At 44.6% G+C, this 19,025-nt stretch overlaps 1 protein-coding gene across 1 annotated transcript in view; it reads right to left on the bottom strand.

Annotated features, from left to right (window-relative positions):
• Positions 1-3,894: 3,894 nt before the first annotated feature.
• Positions 3,895-19,025, bottom strand: part of ACYP2 (acylphosphatase 2) — a 31,034-nt gene continuing 15,903 nt past the window's right edge. Inside the window, exon 4 of the mRNA XM_050314938.1 lies at positions 3,895-4,525. Within this exon, the coding sequence (XP_050170895.1) occupies positions 4,411-4,525 (115 nt within the window). The 3' untranslated portion in view covers positions 3,895-4,410. The remainder of the gene's footprint in view (positions 4,526-19,025) is intronic.

Here is a 19,025-nt window from a genome sequence, read left to right as displayed (position 1 = left end):
CCTTCAGGTTAGACTTCCTTGTGCCAAGCCCCTCTTCCCCACCCCACCTCTTACCATTTATGCTGCTCTCCAAGAACTCATTTCCAGTGGTGCCACTGAGTGCAGCTCCAAAAAAACGATTACAGATGCATTTCTCCACACTGATCTTCTTAAAAGTCTGGTCCCTGCACTCTTCCTGCTCCACCTCCCACCCCTATGGGCCAGCTGGGATTTTATATTTAATTTTAGTATTGGTGTTAAGGCTTTGAAGGGTTGCAGGTACCCACTTCCCTCTGCTCCCACCCTTGGCACAGCCACCCTGCAGCTACAGATGGGTAATGACTGGCCTGCCTGGCACGGTGAGTACCTGGCACGCTTTCAAGTGCTGAACTTCGTGCAAGAAAGTCCAGGCTTTCCTAAAGCTCCTGAAGCCACAGTGATCCTTCTGTAATGGGGGAAACACAAAGGCAGCACCAGGAAAGTGGCTCTGAGTGCCTTTCTCTTATCTCCCCCTGCTCCAACACTGTCCCATTAATAATGCATTTCCTCGCTCCGGAGCTCCTCCAGCTCCATGACCAATTACTGTTCCCACTGAAGTCCCTGGCAGAATTCCAGCGGAACAGAAGTCAGTGCCTCCAGCACAGAACTTGTGTCTCTCCATTGTTTGTTCTGTTATCTCCCTGCCAAATCCAAGGGAATGCCAGGTTACCTTGCAGCTACTGGAGAGACCCAGGGATTCTGGGTATTCCTCTAATTCAGCCTGGGGTTATGCAAGTCAGATCCACAAAAGGACTGGCCCCAGAAATGCCCAAGGGCACTGTCCTTTTTTCTGGGACACACACCGGTACAAGGTTAGAGTGGATGAAGTTTCCCCCTTGACACTGATCAAATACCCATGAATCCAAAACATGGCTCAAAGCTCAGTGTCCACTCAAGCTCAGGAGCAACCCAAATGCAGGAAGAAATGTTGCAAGACTTTCCTTTTCCCAACACACAGCAGTCACAGGAGCCAGTTCCTAACACCCAGCTATGGAAGAGCCCACAGTGCCTTTTCATCAGACAGACCTGCTTGTTGGACTTTGGGCCAAAAGCTTCTCCTACTCCCCCATCAACGCTGCTCAAATGTAATTCTTCGCTTGTGGAGTAAAGACAACTACATCTCACAAGTGATTTAGGGAGTGATTCATCAGAAACTACTCTGAAATATTTATATTTGCACTTACATAACTTAACTATTACAGTAAGATAATTCTGGAAGACAACTAGTCCCCTCCTAATTACTGCAACCATACTTGAATTTTGACTAGTAAAACCTTCCAGTCCATTTGTGTAGCCCTCTTAACCACAGGTGAGGTTGTTCCTCCTTTGATCTTCCATCTCCGTATTTTTTATCCAATTATGTCAGTATTAACATCACATGAACTGGGGCAAGTGTAGTTATTTTAAGTCCCTGCAGTGTGTTTTGAGGCAGAAATCATTTCTGTCTAATACTGATACTTACAACCACTACACAACGGACTGTGAGGAGCCTGGAGGAGTGACCACCGCACCAGAAATGCCAGTTTATGGCATTGCTGAGACACAGAGTGGAAAAGCCCAGCCAGCACACAGCAGCAGCAGCGGTTGAGTGCAGCCTTCCCCTCCCAGAGCACCGGCAGCAGGAGGGAGCCATGCATTAATCAGGAAGCTCCCTTCACTAATCCACTTCCCTCTGTCTAGTAAGAGGATTCCAGCAGCAAACATGCCCCCAGTTTTCTAAGAAGAAAACAAGCCAGGCAAGGCAGCTCCTGAGGACATCAAGGAAATGCAAAGTGACAGATTGGTGTCACCTCAGAGAAAGTATGGCAGGAGATGCCACCACGCCTGTCCCTGCATGCAGGCCCAGGGATGAGTAGGTGCAGCACAACAGCCCAGTTCTGCACTCCAGCACATGAACACTGAGAGCACAAGGCACAGTGCAGGGTTACATCACTCCTCAGCAGAGCCCTGGAGATTCTCATGCTGCTCACTGCTTTGGGAAAGTCTCATTTTCTATTCTTTAATCAAATACAAACAAACCCACATGTGTCTGAAATTGCCAGCTATTTAGGAGTTAAGCTCTAATTTTAATTAACACCTCTGGTCTTCAGGCTTAATGAGGTGAACTTTCTTAAATTACTGTAGAGCACAAGTCAGGCACAACATTCCCCCTCAAGAAAGTCAGCACTGTGCAGAATTCACAAATACCTTGGAAATAGTGGGAATGGACTTTCAGAGGTCTTGACCTTTTTTAGATAAAAACTATTTGTAGAGTAGAAACTATTTCCACTTACAGCAAGAATGAAGCTGGCCTAGACATCATTCATTCTTGCTGCACTGCACTTTGAAAAAATAAGTCAAAAATAAAATTAAGGGACATCAACAGTCATAACTGAGTGACACTAATATGGACAGAAAAGGAAAGAGGTCTCAACTTAAGTTTTGATATCTAATTAGCCAACTATTCTTGCTTTTTTCTCTATCTTACCACTGGAATTCTTTGGCTCCTCAAAATCAGTGGCGTTTTCATTAAATCTAGAGACTCTGCTGTGGTGTCCTGCACTCACTGCACCTCCACAAACGGGATGATTTTGGGGCTCACGATACTGTAACACAATCTGAGGATTAAACAAAAGGAGAAGATGAACGCACAGGGCAAGGCAAGGCTTCCTTACTTGCAATAACACAGCAACAAGTGAAAGCAGCACAGCAAAATGCTCCCAAGAAACCAGATTCTACAGAGCACAGCTGGCTCTATGGCTTCCCAAAACTGTGGAGGTACAGGTTATGATACTCCTTCCCTTTCCCTCTTCCTCTGAAAATCCTGCCCAGGGTTTCTGGGAAACAGCAGCACACCTGTAATGCTCAGTTGCTCAGCACAACCTTGCTGGTTAGGAAAGGCCCTCAGGTCCTTGGAGTGGTGCTCACGACCAATTCAAGTATATTTTTTGGTTTTCAGTATGTGAGAAGGTTACACACAGATCTCAATTTCTCCCAAGTTCTCTCTTCACATATTTATTTCCCCCCAAAAAGCAAGCACTTCAAACAGCTGCTTCCCCCTCCTCAAGCCTTACCTTCCTAGTGGAGCCAGGGAGAAATTCCCAAGTGCTTTTGAGCAGCCAGCTCCACCCCTGCCAACACATCCAACCAATTTCCCCTCTGGCTGCTCTTCCTCCACATCTAATGCCCCCTTTGTTTGCTGCATTCCTCTCTCCTTGCTCAAAACATGAGCAAAGCAACTGGGCTGGAAAACCTCTGACCAAAGGGGTATCTTCTGCCAGGTGGCTCCAAGGAAAATGTAAAGTCCTTTTGTTGGGCAGGAAACAGTTTTCCAAGAGGATGGAGCAGCTACTGAGCTCCTGCTACACTTGAACTTTGCCATTTACCAGGAGCTGAACAAGAGTCACCGGCCATGACTTCAACAAAGGGTGCTTGTGTAGAACCACAGCACAATTTAAAATTAACTCCTGCAAATTCTGGAAAGGAAACTTACTGCTTAATGCACAAAGGCCCAAAGAAAATCAGTCTGGCTGGGAGCAGAAACACCTTTCTGTGCACACCTTGCACAGAGGGAGGAGTGCAGTGAAACGTCCTTTCTGAAATTAAAACCGGGAAGCTGCCTAAATTGACACCACCTACCCTGGGAAGGGGTACAGAGCAGCCAGTGGGAACATCAGCTTAAGTATCCTCATGGAGTCTCCTGGTGTATCCATATCCTGAGCCCAAGTCCTGCACACTGGGGTGGCAGAGGCAGCCCTGACTGACCCCTGTGCCTGTGGAGAGAGCACTGAACATGAGCACTGGCTCACTCTGCACACGGGGTGAGAGGCCACACATTTCATCATCTTGTTCCAAGATTTATCTGCATTATTATGGAGAACTTTAAACCACAGCTGGTTAGATAATCCCAGTTTGAGGCAGATTATATTTATTTTAATTTATTTTAATTTATTTTAAATTACCACCACATCTTAACTAGTTATCCCAAAGAGCATCATCTACAGTACAGAGCTATTACAATAAACTTCTGTGTTCCAGCTCTGTAATTAAGTGTTTTTGGTGAGACTACAAAGAGCAGAAGATGAATTTATTATTTTGCACCTGAAAGATGAATCACAGTGTAAAGATCAGGTACCTGATGGTTGTATGTAACGAGTCTCATTGTGCACAGATAACCACAGACACTTTAAGCATTTATCTGTCTCTTGAGCTGCAATAAATTAGATACTGGTGTTTTAGATGGTAAGTGTTGACATTTCTGGTGTGAGGCGTCTAACACAGCAAAACTAGGAATTCTTACTTGGTGGGAACAGGGGCATTTATGGTTATCTCTAGTGTTTGTGACACTGGATAGAGGCACAGCAAACGTGCACGGAGCAGGAACATCTTCATGCTTTGGGATGCTTCCTTCTGTCAGTATCTGGTGCTAAACCCCGAGAAGTCGAGCTTGGAAATCTCCTTCTCATTGGAAAAGTTGGTGCGGTCTATGCGGGAACTTGGGCTTCCAACTTTGCTCAGCCAGGACTTCCTGCAGGAAAGATGAGAGAGGGCGAACAGGTGAACACTGGATACCTGGGCTTTGTTCTCCTGTCATGCCTTCCCCCCCCCGCCTTTTTTTCTTGAGAGCCATAAAAAGCATCTGTCAACAAGCAAACTCCCCCAAATAAGCTCTTCTCTGTTTTGCTTCCCTCTCTCCTTCAAAAGCAAGCCAAGCTATTTAAAAGCCACCAGTGTTTCAGGGAGTATTACACAATATTACATAAAATCACAGCTGACAAAAAGGCTAAAGCAGATTTACTGCAATGATCCCTTATAAACACTATTAATAGCATTAAAATAGGTATAATTACCTTTGCAGATTCAATGCTATTCTTCAGCAAGGACCTAAAAACCCACTTATAATTGAGAATTAGCAAGAAAACAGAATTCCAACAGCCAGTTTACCCTCTGCTGACAACTAAAAGAATGGGAACTGAAATGAAAGTTAATGAGTTCAAACCAGCAAAGACAGAGCAAACAAGAATCAAAATGATGTCAAAGCAATAGTGATTTGTAACAGATTCTGGCTGTGACACGGGCAATCTGGGTAACTGCACATCCAAACACTGGAGATGCAGCAGGTGAGTGCTTAGAGAGGGTTATTTACAGAAAGCATTTGGTCAGCACTTTTGGTTGTACTAAGCTCTTAGAAACAGAAAGAAGAAAGTGTTTTAATGTGCCATATCAAAGGAGAAATATTCCCACACAAACACCTTTTGTCATGCATAAGCAGGTAGAGATACATAACTCATTAATATGAAAAACAATTATTTAAATTCCAATTTGAAGTCAATAAAAGTTGCCTTATTGAGAGCTTTGCTAATTAATCCTTTACAAAAATCACACTGAGCACCATGAAATGCAATATTCTTGCAGTGAGACAATGTTGTTGTCTTTATACTGATAGCTGTGCTTAGAGGTTGTTTATCTTGAGCCAGTAAATCAGTGTATCCCACCTGAGACACACAAACATCTTGAGACCCCATGTGCAGGAATTTTTTTATCAGAAATAATTTTCTCATAAATTATGCTAATCCCTCACAGATTGATCTCACCACTGGCATAGACAATGCAAACCTGCCTTCAGTGCCATTTTACCACTAAAATAGAAGCTCCCCATGGAAAAGTGTCCTATGAAACAGAAAGCAGACCCAGGTATCTCATGTTCCAAGAGGAATTCACCCTAATTCAGCACTGAGGAACTCCAATATAAATATTTGCCATGTGTTTCCACATCTTCACACCTCTTGTTCTTTGCTGTTGGGAACAACCTGCCTGAGAAGGTTGTTTCATCCTCTGCTTTAGATGGAGCCTTTCCAGTAAGGAATATCAGACAGGAATAGGAGTCCAGGAGCAGAACAGGAGAACTCAACTTCCCATTCTGGGCTGGAGCCCTCCAGGCAGACCAGATATTCCAAGAGCAGGAAAAGGGCCTAAGGACAGACCAGCCCATTTTGTTCCATACTAGGAAAAAAAAACAAACCTGAAAGGGCCCTTTTTATTTACCAGGAAAGTCTCTAATGAAGTTGGATGTCCCTGAGTGAGAAGGAAGAACATGTATTTGAGATACTGAATTAATATTCTAAAATTAGCAAAGATTATTGTTTTAATAATGTGATAACTACAAGTGAACAGACCATTTCCTTTTCCCTTCCCGCTTTGAAGGTGAATTTATCCTGGACAAAGCCAAAAGGAATATATTCCTTGTCCAGCCTTCACAACAAAGATTCACACCCGGCTGCTTCCACCTCCCCGGCTCCACTGTGGGAACAAATACCTGCAAACTCTGCCAGGGCAAACCCGATCCATTCTCAGCTCCACAGCCTCTCACATAAGGATGGAGCACACATTATGAAATCCAGCTCCATGGAAACTCCTTACAGGATTTTATTCCTTATGTAATGCAGAAGATAAGGCAGAAAGCTGAGGACTTTCCTCACCCATCTCTCCTCTCTGCTCAAGGCACAGCCCAGTCACCAGTGCTGTGAAGAAGCACATTTTTTACAAGCTAAGAAAGCAGGAAATCAGGATTTCCTAGAAGTTGTTTCCTCCTTTATCTCAAGAGCATTAAATGTCACCTCCAATCTCTTTGCTAGCAGTGATATTTTTAAAAATAGTATTAACTTAGGAGCACCCAGATGAACAGTTATGACAAGGTTCTGTGCCCTCCTCTTGCTTCACTCAGCCTTCCTAATTTCCTTTCACTTCACATCTCCCTGTGCAGGAGATGAGCTACAATTACCAGAACTTGGAGTTTCAGCTTGTCATTTATAGCATCCACTTTAAAATTCAGTGCTCCTACCCACTGCTCCTCAGGAGTGTGAAGACATCCTCCACCCCACTTGTCTGAAGCAAACGAGGACATTGCTGTCACAGGACACCACACAGCTTAGTCTTCAATTTTAACAGATATATCCCTCTAAACTGACTGCTTTGAGGAGCCCAGAACTAGAGCTCTGCTCCAAATAGCCATTCCCCACCATGTTTTATTTCATGGAATGGTTTGGCTTGGAAGGGACCTTGAAGCCCATCCAATCCCACCCCCTGCCATGGGCAGGGACACCTTCCAGCAGCCCAGGTTGTTCCAAGCCCCGTCCAACCTGGCCTTGGACACTTCTAGGGATGAGGCAGCCACAGCTGCTCTGGCAACCTGGGCCAGGGCCTCCCCACCTTCACAGGGAGGAATTTCTTCCCAATATCCCATCTAAACCTACTGTCAGTTTGAAGCCCTTGCCCCTTGTCCTGTCACTCCAGGCCCTTGTCCAAAGTCTCTCTCCAACTCAAGCACTGCATGTCCAAGGAGTGACTCTTGGCCATGCTCTGATCCCGCTGTCTGAGTCACGGATAACCACAGATTTGAGTTACACAATCTCTCTATCCGGGGAGAAGCCAGGCCAGTGCTCCTGGAACACTTCCCAAGCCAACCACACAGTTCTGCATCCCCACATCCATGGGGGTTTCCTCCTGGGAACCTACAAGAGCTGGATCTGTCCTTCTTCCCCTTTTATCACTTCATTAGCTAAAGGAGCCTTGCTAAGCTGTGCCGGCTCATCACCGAGGCAACCGAGCTCTTCCCATTCATCACTTACTGGAAAACAACATCTGAGGAGCCGGCTTTGCTCTGGCCCCAGTGGGATCCCGGCAGGAACAGCCTGGCTGTTCCAAGCAGGAACACGGGCCTAGCTGTGAACAGAGCCTGAGCAGGTCAGCTGCAGAGCTGGCTGGAGATGGCATTCAGGAGCCTCACCTCTGTGATGCAGGGTAATCACTGAATCACTCAGGGTGGAAATTACCTCCAGGATCATCAACTCCAACCTTTGACCAAACACCATCACATCAACTGAACCCGGGCACTGAGTGCCACCATTAATAAGCATAATTAATAATGCTGGCACAGCCCTGAAAACACAGGGATACTTGGAATACTCAGGAAATAGAGTAACCTTCCAAATTCCTTAATAAGATTTTTTTAAACTCCAACCTATGCTATAAACCAGATTTCTCTAAAATAAACAGCTTGCTTGGCATTGTTCTGTGACTGAAATATTTCCCTACAATAGTTCATTTTTCTGTATGCAAAAGCCCACACTTTTATCCTGACATGGGAAGAGTTTATAGTCTACAGTGCTGGAAAAGGACCTGGAAGTGCCAATAGTATTTGAATAATATATACTGTATATATTGTACATACATAATATATAAAAATGCCATTAATGCCAACACAGCATTAATTCCTGGTGAACTAGACAAATTAGGAATATTCCTTTCTCTTCACCTCAAGCACATTGTCACTGAAGTGCAACAAGAGAAGTGTGTGCTTTTATTTAGAGGGAGGGAAAATAAAGGCCCTGGTTTGTTTATACTTGGTTTCCCTTTGTTTAGGATAAAATACTGGAAAGGAGGTTGCTTTTTGAAGGTTGTATTTACATCAGTGACAGCATATAGACTAGGTTTGCAAATATTTATAGAATACCTCCACAATATTGTTGCCTTCTGCAGCAGCACTGTCCAATTCTCATAAATCTTGCTATTTCCATCTTGCAGAGGAAATGTGGGATTCTCTCATTGCTGCCTGGCCTCTGAGCTTTTGGGAAGAACTTCAGCCATGGCTTTCAAGCTTTTCTCTCCAATCTTTAGGGCTAAGAATATTTTATTTACAGTCTGTGTTTTTATAAACCTGGAATAGAGCAGGTAAAGCCTCCAGGAGCCTGGGTAGTAAAGACACCTCCCAGCTTAGTGTGGAGCCGTTGCATTGTCCCTGCACCTCTGCTCCTGCTGCCAGAGCCTAAGGGGAGAAGAGGACTCTGGAAAGGAAATTTATAAGCTTTGCTGTTGTGCAAAAGCAGCATGAAGAATAAAACCTTGGGATTTGACACGATTTGAATCCATGAGCCCCGTGAGAAAAAAGCAACCAAAACACGCTTCGCATTTCAACTTGAGCCAAAGGCCTTAATGAGGGGGAGAAAACAGGCTCTGGAAGGAAACACGGGAGGGATCCTGGGAACAATGGCTTATACTTTGGTGCAGAACAAGGCCAAGAGCACTCAAACCACGTGTGCACCCCTGCAAAAGGAAGGGAAGTCGCAGAGGGGGAACAAAGCAAAGTGCAAGGGAGGGGAATTGCAGCCCCTTTATTCAGGTGGTCCCACCACATCCCACACCATCACATCCCACCACATCACCACACTTGACCACACCCCAGCCAAGTGAGGGGCTACTCCCGAGGATTAACCCCAGGGAGCCAAAGCAGCAGGGTGGAAGGATACAGCCCAACAACTGCAGGATACAGCCCAACAAGTGGGAGGGCTGGAAACCAAACAAGCTGCTCAGGCGTGGGCACGGTGGCCCAGAATAGAGCTGGAGCCTGGAGGGGGGTGGGAGCCTGGCTGTGCTCCCTGCTTCCCAAAAACGGGAATGGCTCAGCACGTCGGGATTTACAACGAGGTCTGGAACTGCTTAAGAGAGGGAGAGAGATGGTTAACCAGAACTAGTGCCTGACTGGCTGTTTTAAACACAGCTGTCAGATGGATGCTGTTAATTTGTTTATTCCTTCCTTCCCTGCTGCTCCCAGGGCCGGCACTTCCCCAGGGAATCCACGAGGAGCTGTTCCTCGAGGTGCATTGCAAAGTATGTCAGCAGCAAGGGCAAACAAGCAGGATCTGAGATACCACAGATATGGTGGGATATGAGCCTCAAACACACGTTTTGGTGGGGCATTTCTACTTACAAACTCGAGAAAAATGACTTGTATGTTACTCATCACATTCTGGAGGTTACTGGCAAGACTCTTTTAATGTAAAAGTGATCATGACTCGTTTGCATTAACACAGAATTTGGCTCTGTGCACCTCACATTTACTTTGCCATGGATATCTGATCTATGTTAAATGTCTTCACCTATTATTTTAAAGAGGAGGAATTATCCCAGAAGGAAAGAAATCAAGCCTGGAGTTGTTTTTTTGTCATACACGGTGCCAAGATCTGTTGTGCATTTTCCTGTTAATCACTTTGGGAACCTTGAAGGAGAATTTAATAATTTCAACATGAGATCATAAGTATATTTTTATTAAAAGTTATCAGCATACCTCTTTGTTTTAGACCATGTCAGGCAAGTCAATTTTGGCTTCTCTCAGAGAACTTATCAGAAGAATCTAAGGAACACTGCAGTCACCGGGTCCAAAGTAAAGAAGCAAATGAAAAGTAAAACCAAATTCAGCCATTCCAGTAACTTAACCAAGCTTTTATGTCCACACTGACCTACAGAAAGCACAAGACAAAGGGAATTTCCAGCTAAGCTTGTCTTCCCAGGGCAGTAAACATCCCAGAAAGCCAGGAGCAGCCAAAAGGCCCATTGTACTCTGTCCCTGTAATCCATCTGCCTCTACAGGAGACAAGCTGGCTCCCTGGGCAGAGCAGGAATTTTGGCTAACCCCGCTCACTGCTCAGAGTGCCACTGCACGTTCACTCCACATCCACGCAGTGCGAGGCCACGGGGAGCTGGGACAAGGAGGAACTGCTGCTGTGGGGAACCAGCAAAACCTGTGGGAAAGCTCAGCACCAGCACCCCCAAACTGCACCCAGGACAGACAGGGCACTGCAGACTGAGGGGAGGAAAGGACTCCAACTGACCATCTCCCACCCACGAGTGCTCCTCACACCCTCACCTCAGCCATTCAGAGCCCTGGGAGGCCGGAATGAATCACCACACTGGACCAACCCAGCTCCACAGAAATCCCTCCTGTTACACAGCCTGGCCAGAGTCCAACAGCCACTGGCCCAGATGACAAATCCAGCCAGGAATCTGGAAGACAACACTTCTCTGTTCTCTGGTACCCAGGTTCAGCCACAGGAGCACCAGCACCCCCATTTCCACACTTACTGCATCCTCAGTGCAGCTGAGAGATTTACACAGAGCAACAGATCCATTTATTATGCAAGAACTAAAAATAATGCCAGGCCAGACCAGAGTGAATTCCTTCAATCCCCACCGGGATCCTGCAATTTTCCTCAAAAGTCTCCCTTACTTTACAAATCTCTCAGATAGTTAAAAGAGTGAAAGGATCCAAGGAAGCTCACTGAGAAGCTGCCATTTCCAATTTCAATCTGAAAGGGAAACATCAGTATTTCATAGAGGGACAATATTTAACTGTTTCCAGTGACCATACATAAGTTTACCTTTCCCTAGAATGCCTACTGGAATGCTCACAAGCCAACAGGTTGGCTCACAACAGAGAACTTTGGGTTTCTTTTCAGCTCTAGCTTGCAAAAGGGTGTTGAAGTGTTCTTGTTAAGTTAATTTAAATTGCACACTTTCCAAGGAAGCAGCTACACCAGCTTTTTAACCTCCAACCTCAAGCTGCCTTTTTTAAAGCAACTGTGATATAACAGAGACATTTTAGAATCTGAATAAAAAGGACAGGAAAATGTCTTAATGTTCTATTATAGCACAACTGGACAGGAAAACAAGTGGTTCACACTAGTTAATAGTTGGCTTAAGTCTTACGAGCTGAGAAAACCTGAGCTTTGTCAAGACTTACTTTCAAGATGCTCTATTTTTTGGCATTACAAACATAGCTACAGTGAGGGGGAGGCAGAAGATTACCATGAGGGTGTTACAGCTCCTGTGTTGTCTCTTTGAGAGGAGCTGCTGGTGTTCTGCAGCCCCCCAGGGGTGCCCCAGCACGGTGTTTCCAAGGAAGGGGGCACTGCACCTGCCACACACAAGATGCACAGCCAGCATTCCCTGGGAAGAACATCCCCTTTGTTACCAAGCACTAGGGTATGTATTATTCATTGTTTCCCTCACTCTTCCCAAAGACACCCTGTCCCAGCTGCCCTGAGGTACCTGCAGACACAACAGCCCGAGGCAGGGGGGCCCTGGGGTGGGATGTGCCAGGCTGTCCCCACAGAGGGCAGACAGCCCTTCTGGCACCAGCTGCTTCCTTCCACACCGGCACAGCCCAGGGAGCTGTTTCATTTACAGCGAGAGAACCGCTTTCCTTCTTGAACACGTTACTTCTTCATGATGTTTTTCTCGTGACCTGACACGTTCAAAATACCATTTGTGACAGATCCAATATAAATCTCATTTTCTCCTGGCTTTTTAAGTCTCATAAAGTTATCATTTCACTTTATTAAATACCTCACCTTCAGAAGCCTTCCAAGCCCTGATCCCAAATCACTCCAACAGGAGAGATGCTGGATAGATCAGCTCAGTCTCAAACAAGAGAACCAGATATAACTCTCAACCACAGGCTACCTGATTCCCTCCATGCCAGCACCACCCCAGTCAGCCCTGTAACATCTCGAATTATTGGGCTTGATAATTTCTATTAATATTAAGAAATCTTGGTAGAAGAAAGATTTCTGGAGTGCAGCCCCCCGAGGGCACAGCCCGTGCTGGGGTCTCTGCACTGTCACTCTGGATGTGCTCACTGAGGAGAAAAACACCCTGAAAGCTCCAAGCCATCCGAGGGAGCCAGCAGAGCATGAACACAGATCTTGGGTCAACGTTTCTTTGTGTAAAGAAACTGTTCCACGAGGCTCCTAATCCTTGCTGAAATCAGATCTGATACGTGCTCTTGCTGTTCAGTGGCTCCTGTGCTGTACTGCACCATGTTCTTATGAACCTCATCTGCAGGCTGGTCACCTGACAATATCTGCCTGTTTATTGGCAACAGCGATAAAGTGAATCAAGAAACAGATTTTTCTAGGGAAAAAAAATCCTTTTTCCTAGAAAATAAACGCAGACTGGGAATCCCAAGCTATCACCCTCTCGAGGCAGGGATGGGTATTTGCTTCTTGAAGTTCCCACTTACAGAAAGCAAACCAGATTTACTTTATTATTGAGGATAATTGGCTTGATCTTTCCACCTGAACTTCCCATTTGTTTTGGACATTTCCCTGCTGACTCAGAATCTGCCCTTTAACAGCACGTGCTTTTGGTGTTGAGAGTTCCAGACTTGCAAAAGTACAACAAAAGCAGAATTCTACTGAAGGCAGCATCTTATTCCTACTGAAGTCAACAGTAACACTCATAATGAGCACAGGGAGACAGACTTGACCTTTTTACAGCATTTACACAAAGAACTACAAATACTTACAAGAAATAAACATCTAAGGAAGCCCAAATCAAATAAAGCATCTTGGAAAGACAATGGTTCCACACAGTTTCCAAGCATTCCTAGGATGAGTCTTGTCAGTAACTATTCAGGAGCACCTCCCCCTGCACCCATTTCTACTGTTGCTGCTGATGCTTTATTGTTTCTTAACTACAGCAGGTTTGGGTATTTTAAGATGCTTGGTAAGAAAAGAATTATTGGCAAAGTGTAAATGTGTTCCTAAACCCCATCTTGCCTTTTCCCGCCCCCCCATCTTCCCTTCAAGCTTCAGGGGCTGTCAAGAAGTATCAGACATGTCATTTGTTTTCTGAAATTTATGCCATTTTCTTTCTTTCCCTTCCCCCTTTTTTGAAGTTTTCTGTCTGGACAGGGGTTGTGATGTGAACTGAGAGCTACAAGAAAATCCTGGAAAATCCACGAATTTCACTCTTAGTTAATTTTACTGAAATTTATGCACAAATATTTCATTACCTTATGCCTGACAAAGCTTGGAGTTTGTAGCTAATTGCCTCATTAGGACACAACAGGGTGAGTATGGAACACTACCAGGCTAATCAAGATTATCTACTTGGAAATTAATTTTCTTTTCCATTACAAAGCTCACACACAACTCACAGAAAGGGCTTTCCAAGAGCATTCATGGAATTCATGGATTCAGGACTTTAGTCCAAGGTTATTTCCTCCTTAGAACTGTAGAAATAAGTCAAATGAAAACTCAACTTATTTCAGAATAAACTTTGAGTTCATTGGTGCTTCCAGTGACAAAGAACTCCAAAGGCAGGGAGCTGATGGAGAAGACATTGAAGCATTCCTAGAATAAAACCTCTCAACAGGTTCTCGGAATTTGCTCATGGTTTGTTTGCCCATTTTTAGGTGCAGAGAGAATAAAAGATGGTGCTTTGCTTTGTTTTTTTTTCAGCACCAAGACCCGAGAAGTAAACCAACAAAACTAATTATTTATAGGAAGAGTTACGGCAGCTCACAAACATCAGAGTGTGACTGGGGGAGCTGTTCTAACACAACCACTTCACAGAACCCGCGTCAGAACAGTTCACGTCATCACGCAGTTTATACAAACATTCTGCTGGAATCTCCATTAGCAAACACAGGTGCAAAGCCCTGTGAAGGAGCACAACTGCTGGGACTGTGTCAGGAAGAGAAATACCCCCACCTGGGGCAAACCTGCGTTTATGCACAGCCCAGAAGAGGAACCATAAAGAGCTAATGTGTGCTCTGACAGCCCCACACAGAACACAGTACTGTCCATCGGTTTGCAGTTCACAAGACGTGCATTTGGAAAACAAAATGCACCTCAAACTCCTGCATACACATGGCACCCCACCCTCCAGAGCACCCCTCCTCTTGGACACACACACAGTGTGACTTTAGCACCCAACTGCTCCAGCAGGCTGGAGACCCTGGCATTTGGAAGCCAGCAGATGTCAGTCCCAGTCCCCAAGGATTCTAGGAATTCATCAGACAGTGAACACTTGTAATGCTGATTCTAAGCATGGAACACATACAGTGCCATAAACAGCCCAGTATCAGTTGTTGCCTCACTTTTCATTGCAATGCTGGGAATTTACCCCGCAGGACTGGAGAAATTATTACATAAGTAATTCCAATTATGTCAACCCTGTGTCCAGCTCCTCTGCCCTGGTAGGAAATTCTCAGTGCACTGTGCAGCCCCAATAAAGCCAGAGCACTGTTCCAAGTTAAGGATTCCCACATGGAATTTGGCTCTCCTGTTGCTTTGCTCCAGGACAAACACAGCATAAGAACTGCAGGAGTTTTTAGGAAGGTGCCTGCAGGTAGAGAAATGGATCTTCACCAGAGAACAACTTTCTCTCATAATATAAAGCAGCAGAAAGGACTTACTTAATTAAAGCAGTACACCCACTTTGGCTGTAAACTCAGTACAGGATGTCATAGTCTTGCCTACATGTTTTTTTTGTTTACTGAAACAATGGAAACAAGAGCCCAGGATTTAAGTATTGACAGATCTCTTACTACTCTGATAGAAACACTTCTGTCCTTCCACTCTCCTTTGTCTCCATGACACAAACAACCTTTATTCCCTTACGTGAGTTTGCTTATTCATCCACATATTCTGATACAGTTCATAAATACTACCATGCTTCCTTAATTCTTAATCCCCTCAAATGGATAAAACTCTGCATTTCAGCTTTAAATATGATTATTTCCAGCCTGTTTTTAACTGTTGGATGGTGTTCATGATTTACCTTTCCAGTGATGGAAGGCAAAGCCCCAGAACTCGTAAGTATTGGTGGGTCCATTTCTTAAGAGTCCTTCACCTTTGAGGTGTATGTTAAGATCAGCTCAGTGACACCTATGACATCCAACCACTAAAACAGCTTCCTCTTCAGGATATTAATTTATAAACCATTTTAAGCCAAGGGCCTGCACATTACAGATATACCCCAAAAAGTGGTAATAACTTCATCCCTGAGTTAGAGGTATCTCCTTTATGAAGTCTGGGTTTAGCTCCTGACACAAGAAATCCAGTAGGAACTTGAAGAAGCAACACCCTTTTTAATCCAGACAAAAAGCAACGTGATCACAGTTGAGATCCAGAATATTTCATTAAATATTAATATCCACTGCTTTGCTCCTACAGCAGCAGTAAAATGATAAAAGCAAAGCCAAAAAAAAAAACCTGCTCAACTAATCAAAGTGTAGCTGATGGATGAGAAATAAGCCTTGGCCTCCTCTCCCTGCCTTCCAAGGTGAGTTCCAGCACCAGACCCATCCACGGCTCCTCAGCTGTGCCTGGAGATGGACAAAGAGCTGGGAATTGCTGGAGCAGGTTCTCTGCAGAACCCACGGCACTGCTGGATGCAGATGCTGCATGGCAGCAGGAACAGGGTCCCTACCTTTCACAAAACACAAACCTCTGCCCTTACTGGGAAGGAAGTCACACATTTTCCCCAAAAGTACAGCTGATGCACCACTGGTGTGACCAGCAAACACCAACTGACCAAACCCTGAAGCAACGGGCAAGACGATGAAATCTGTGGTACCTAAATATACACACAACCCTCCCAAGATTAATTAAAGCTGAACAGGCAGAGCCCCAAGGAGAACAAATTAGCAGAACAGCAAACTATGCATAAACAATTGAGGCCTTTATCTGCACAGATGACTTTAATGCAGTCACATTTACCACGAGCACTCAGGACAGAGCAGTTCCAGGGCTGCAGCTGTAACAGGAACCACAAGAGCTCAAAGCTGCCCCATTCAGACAGAACAGCCCCCCAGTTCTGATGGAAACCTGGCTGCACACCAGGCCCAGGCACCAGCGAGGGGGAGGAGGGAGCACTGCAGTTATACAGGGACCAACCTTCTCTTGTCCCCAGTTTTTCTTTCTTTACTCCCCTCACAAGTAGAGCTGATGTCCAGCACCACCTCCAACCTGCTGAGGAGGTTCCTTGGTTGCTGGGAGGTTGCAGAAGGCAGGAGTAACATCTGCACTGCTAAGTCTGACATCAGGGGTAAAACCTGAGCCACAGACATCTTCAGTGTGTGAATGGAAGATCAGGTGACAGGGAACAAACCTCCCTTTGGGCCCATATGCTCAAACATGGAAGCCACAGAAACAGAACTAGGTACACTTTCCACTCCTGTGCTTCTATAAAAATACTTTTGTAGGCTGGTCCCAAGGAACAGCTCTCAAAGCAGGGGATTTTTATGTAAAATGTGATAAAGGGCCTAAATCTGTGCTGTGATGTTACTATGCAACATTCAAATTGCACTCCTTCCTCACATGTTCTGAAAGTAAATCCAGTTGGAAAGGAAACTTTCAGTCCTAAGCAATTACTTCGTACTGACAGCTCTTCAGGGCACCTCAGCCAGTCCTGGGAGAGGCTGTGTTTGCCATGGAATGCAAAACACTTCCCTTATGGCAAAATTCCTTCAGATAATGAAACTGTTGCATGACAGATGCTGCCTAGAGAATACAAATCAGCCCAGCTCATCAAAAGAATTTTCTGAAAGCAAATTATTTCTCATTAATTATGACTTTATATACATTCACCACTTTTACCAGCCACTTCAGACAAGTTTATGTCTCTGCAACTGATACTGAGTCCTATGAAATAACACAAAATAAACGAGGCATAACTATAAAAGCCACGTTGTACCATATTCCTTCCAGGAATCTCAGTCAGAAACACGCGACTTCAGCAAACCCCCTAAAAATCCCAAACCAAGAACTTTCATTTTCCAGAAGTTCCACAGCATTTTGAGCTGCCAAGTGGAATTAGGCAGAAAAAAAAACAAAACAAAAACAAACAAACAACAACAAAAAAAAAAACAAGAACAAAACCCACACAAAACCAAAAAAACAAACCCTGTTAATCTATTAGAACCAACCCCCTCTCCCAATAATTAACAAGTTATTTACTGAGCTCTTTAAGAAATCGAGGTCTGTCTCACCTTTCATCTGCAATTAACTTCATAATGAAGCAAAAATTCTTCAGGCCTCTGCATATTTAAAACCCTTAAGTAACTTTCCCCCACCTGAGACGATGCAAATGAAATCCACATCCAGCTGAACAAGCCATGATGCTGTGTCTGGTGTCTGTTCTACTGCCATGCTGAATGTATTTTCACTTTTCAACCTGATGTCTAAGTAATGTAGACCAGATCTCCAAATGACTAAGAATACCAAACAGCTTGGTTCTTCGGTGATGTTTGGCATTTTTGTTCTCTTCAATTTATTAAATAAAATCCCAGGAAATTATATTACCAAGGTACTGACATACATTGTAAAAATGAAAAGAAAATCACGGGGTGTCTTCTTTTGCCCCAGACAAAGCAGTGAGGGCTGTGAAGAATTCAGCAGTTAATGTAATTAGTTAGGATGCAGCTATAAATCACATTCAACTCGGCAGTATGTGGAATTTCAGACACACAAACCCATGAACTCTGATCCAAACAAGTAGGGGCATGCAAAAACCAACATATTTCCTTGGAAAGAGTTTTACCTACATTGGTGTACTGCTATTACCATTACTGCCTAAATTGTAACAACCCCTGCACGACACTAAGGGCACAATCACTGTTGGTTTAATACTTTAATCTGACAGAATTCAAGTATAATGTGAGACATCCTTGTGGAAATAATCCTTTGATATTTCCAACTCAAGTTCATCTTGCACAGACACTAATTAAACCATTTTAAACTCTGCACAACTAGGAAAAAGAAAAGCTTTTGCACTCTGGGGTCTCAGAAGAGGCCCGTGAGGTGGCAAGGCTGGAGCAGTAACAGGGGAAGAGGTTCATTCACTGAGTAAAGGAGTTAGAGTTAATAACAATTGCTAGTTGCTCTGTGAGTAGAAACTTCCATGTACCCACTGAACCCTGCATTCCCAGCAGGAATTACTCACATTCACTCCGAAACAGGGACTGGGAGTGCTGGCTCTACAATGGCAGGGTGGGAAATGCTCCTTATTTCAGCCAGACCTTGCAAGAACAGTATTTGAAGAGGGAAAGAGATTAGGAAGGAAGCACTGGAACAAGTTCCTCTGCATTTTTATGAATTATATCAGGAACTGAAGGGACAGGACAAAGGGGAATGGCTTCAAATAGAGTGGGCTTAGAATGGATGCTGGGAAGGAATCCTTCCCTGGGAGGGTGGGGAGGCCCTGGCACAGGTTGCCCGGAGAAGCTGGGGCTGCCCCAGCCCTGGAAGTGCCCAAGGCCAGGTTGAATGGCATCTATAACATTCAAGATAGCCAGAAACAGCTACCAACACCACATTAATGGGAATCTTAAACTGCTGTTCAGCAATTAGAAAGTATTTCTACTTAATCCTTTCTGTCTTCTCACTCCATGTTGTCAAAACATC

This window comes from Myiozetetes cayanensis, unplaced genomic scaffold (genome assembly GCF_022539395.1).
Source record: "Myiozetetes cayanensis isolate MyiCay16 unplaced genomic scaffold, myiCay2020 scf2-11, whole genome shotgun sequence".
NCBI classification, from domain to species: domain Eukaryota; kingdom Metazoa; phylum Chordata; class Aves; order Passeriformes; family Tyrannidae; genus Myiozetetes; species Myiozetetes cayanensis.
This window is presented reverse-complemented; position numbering and strand designations above follow the sequence as displayed.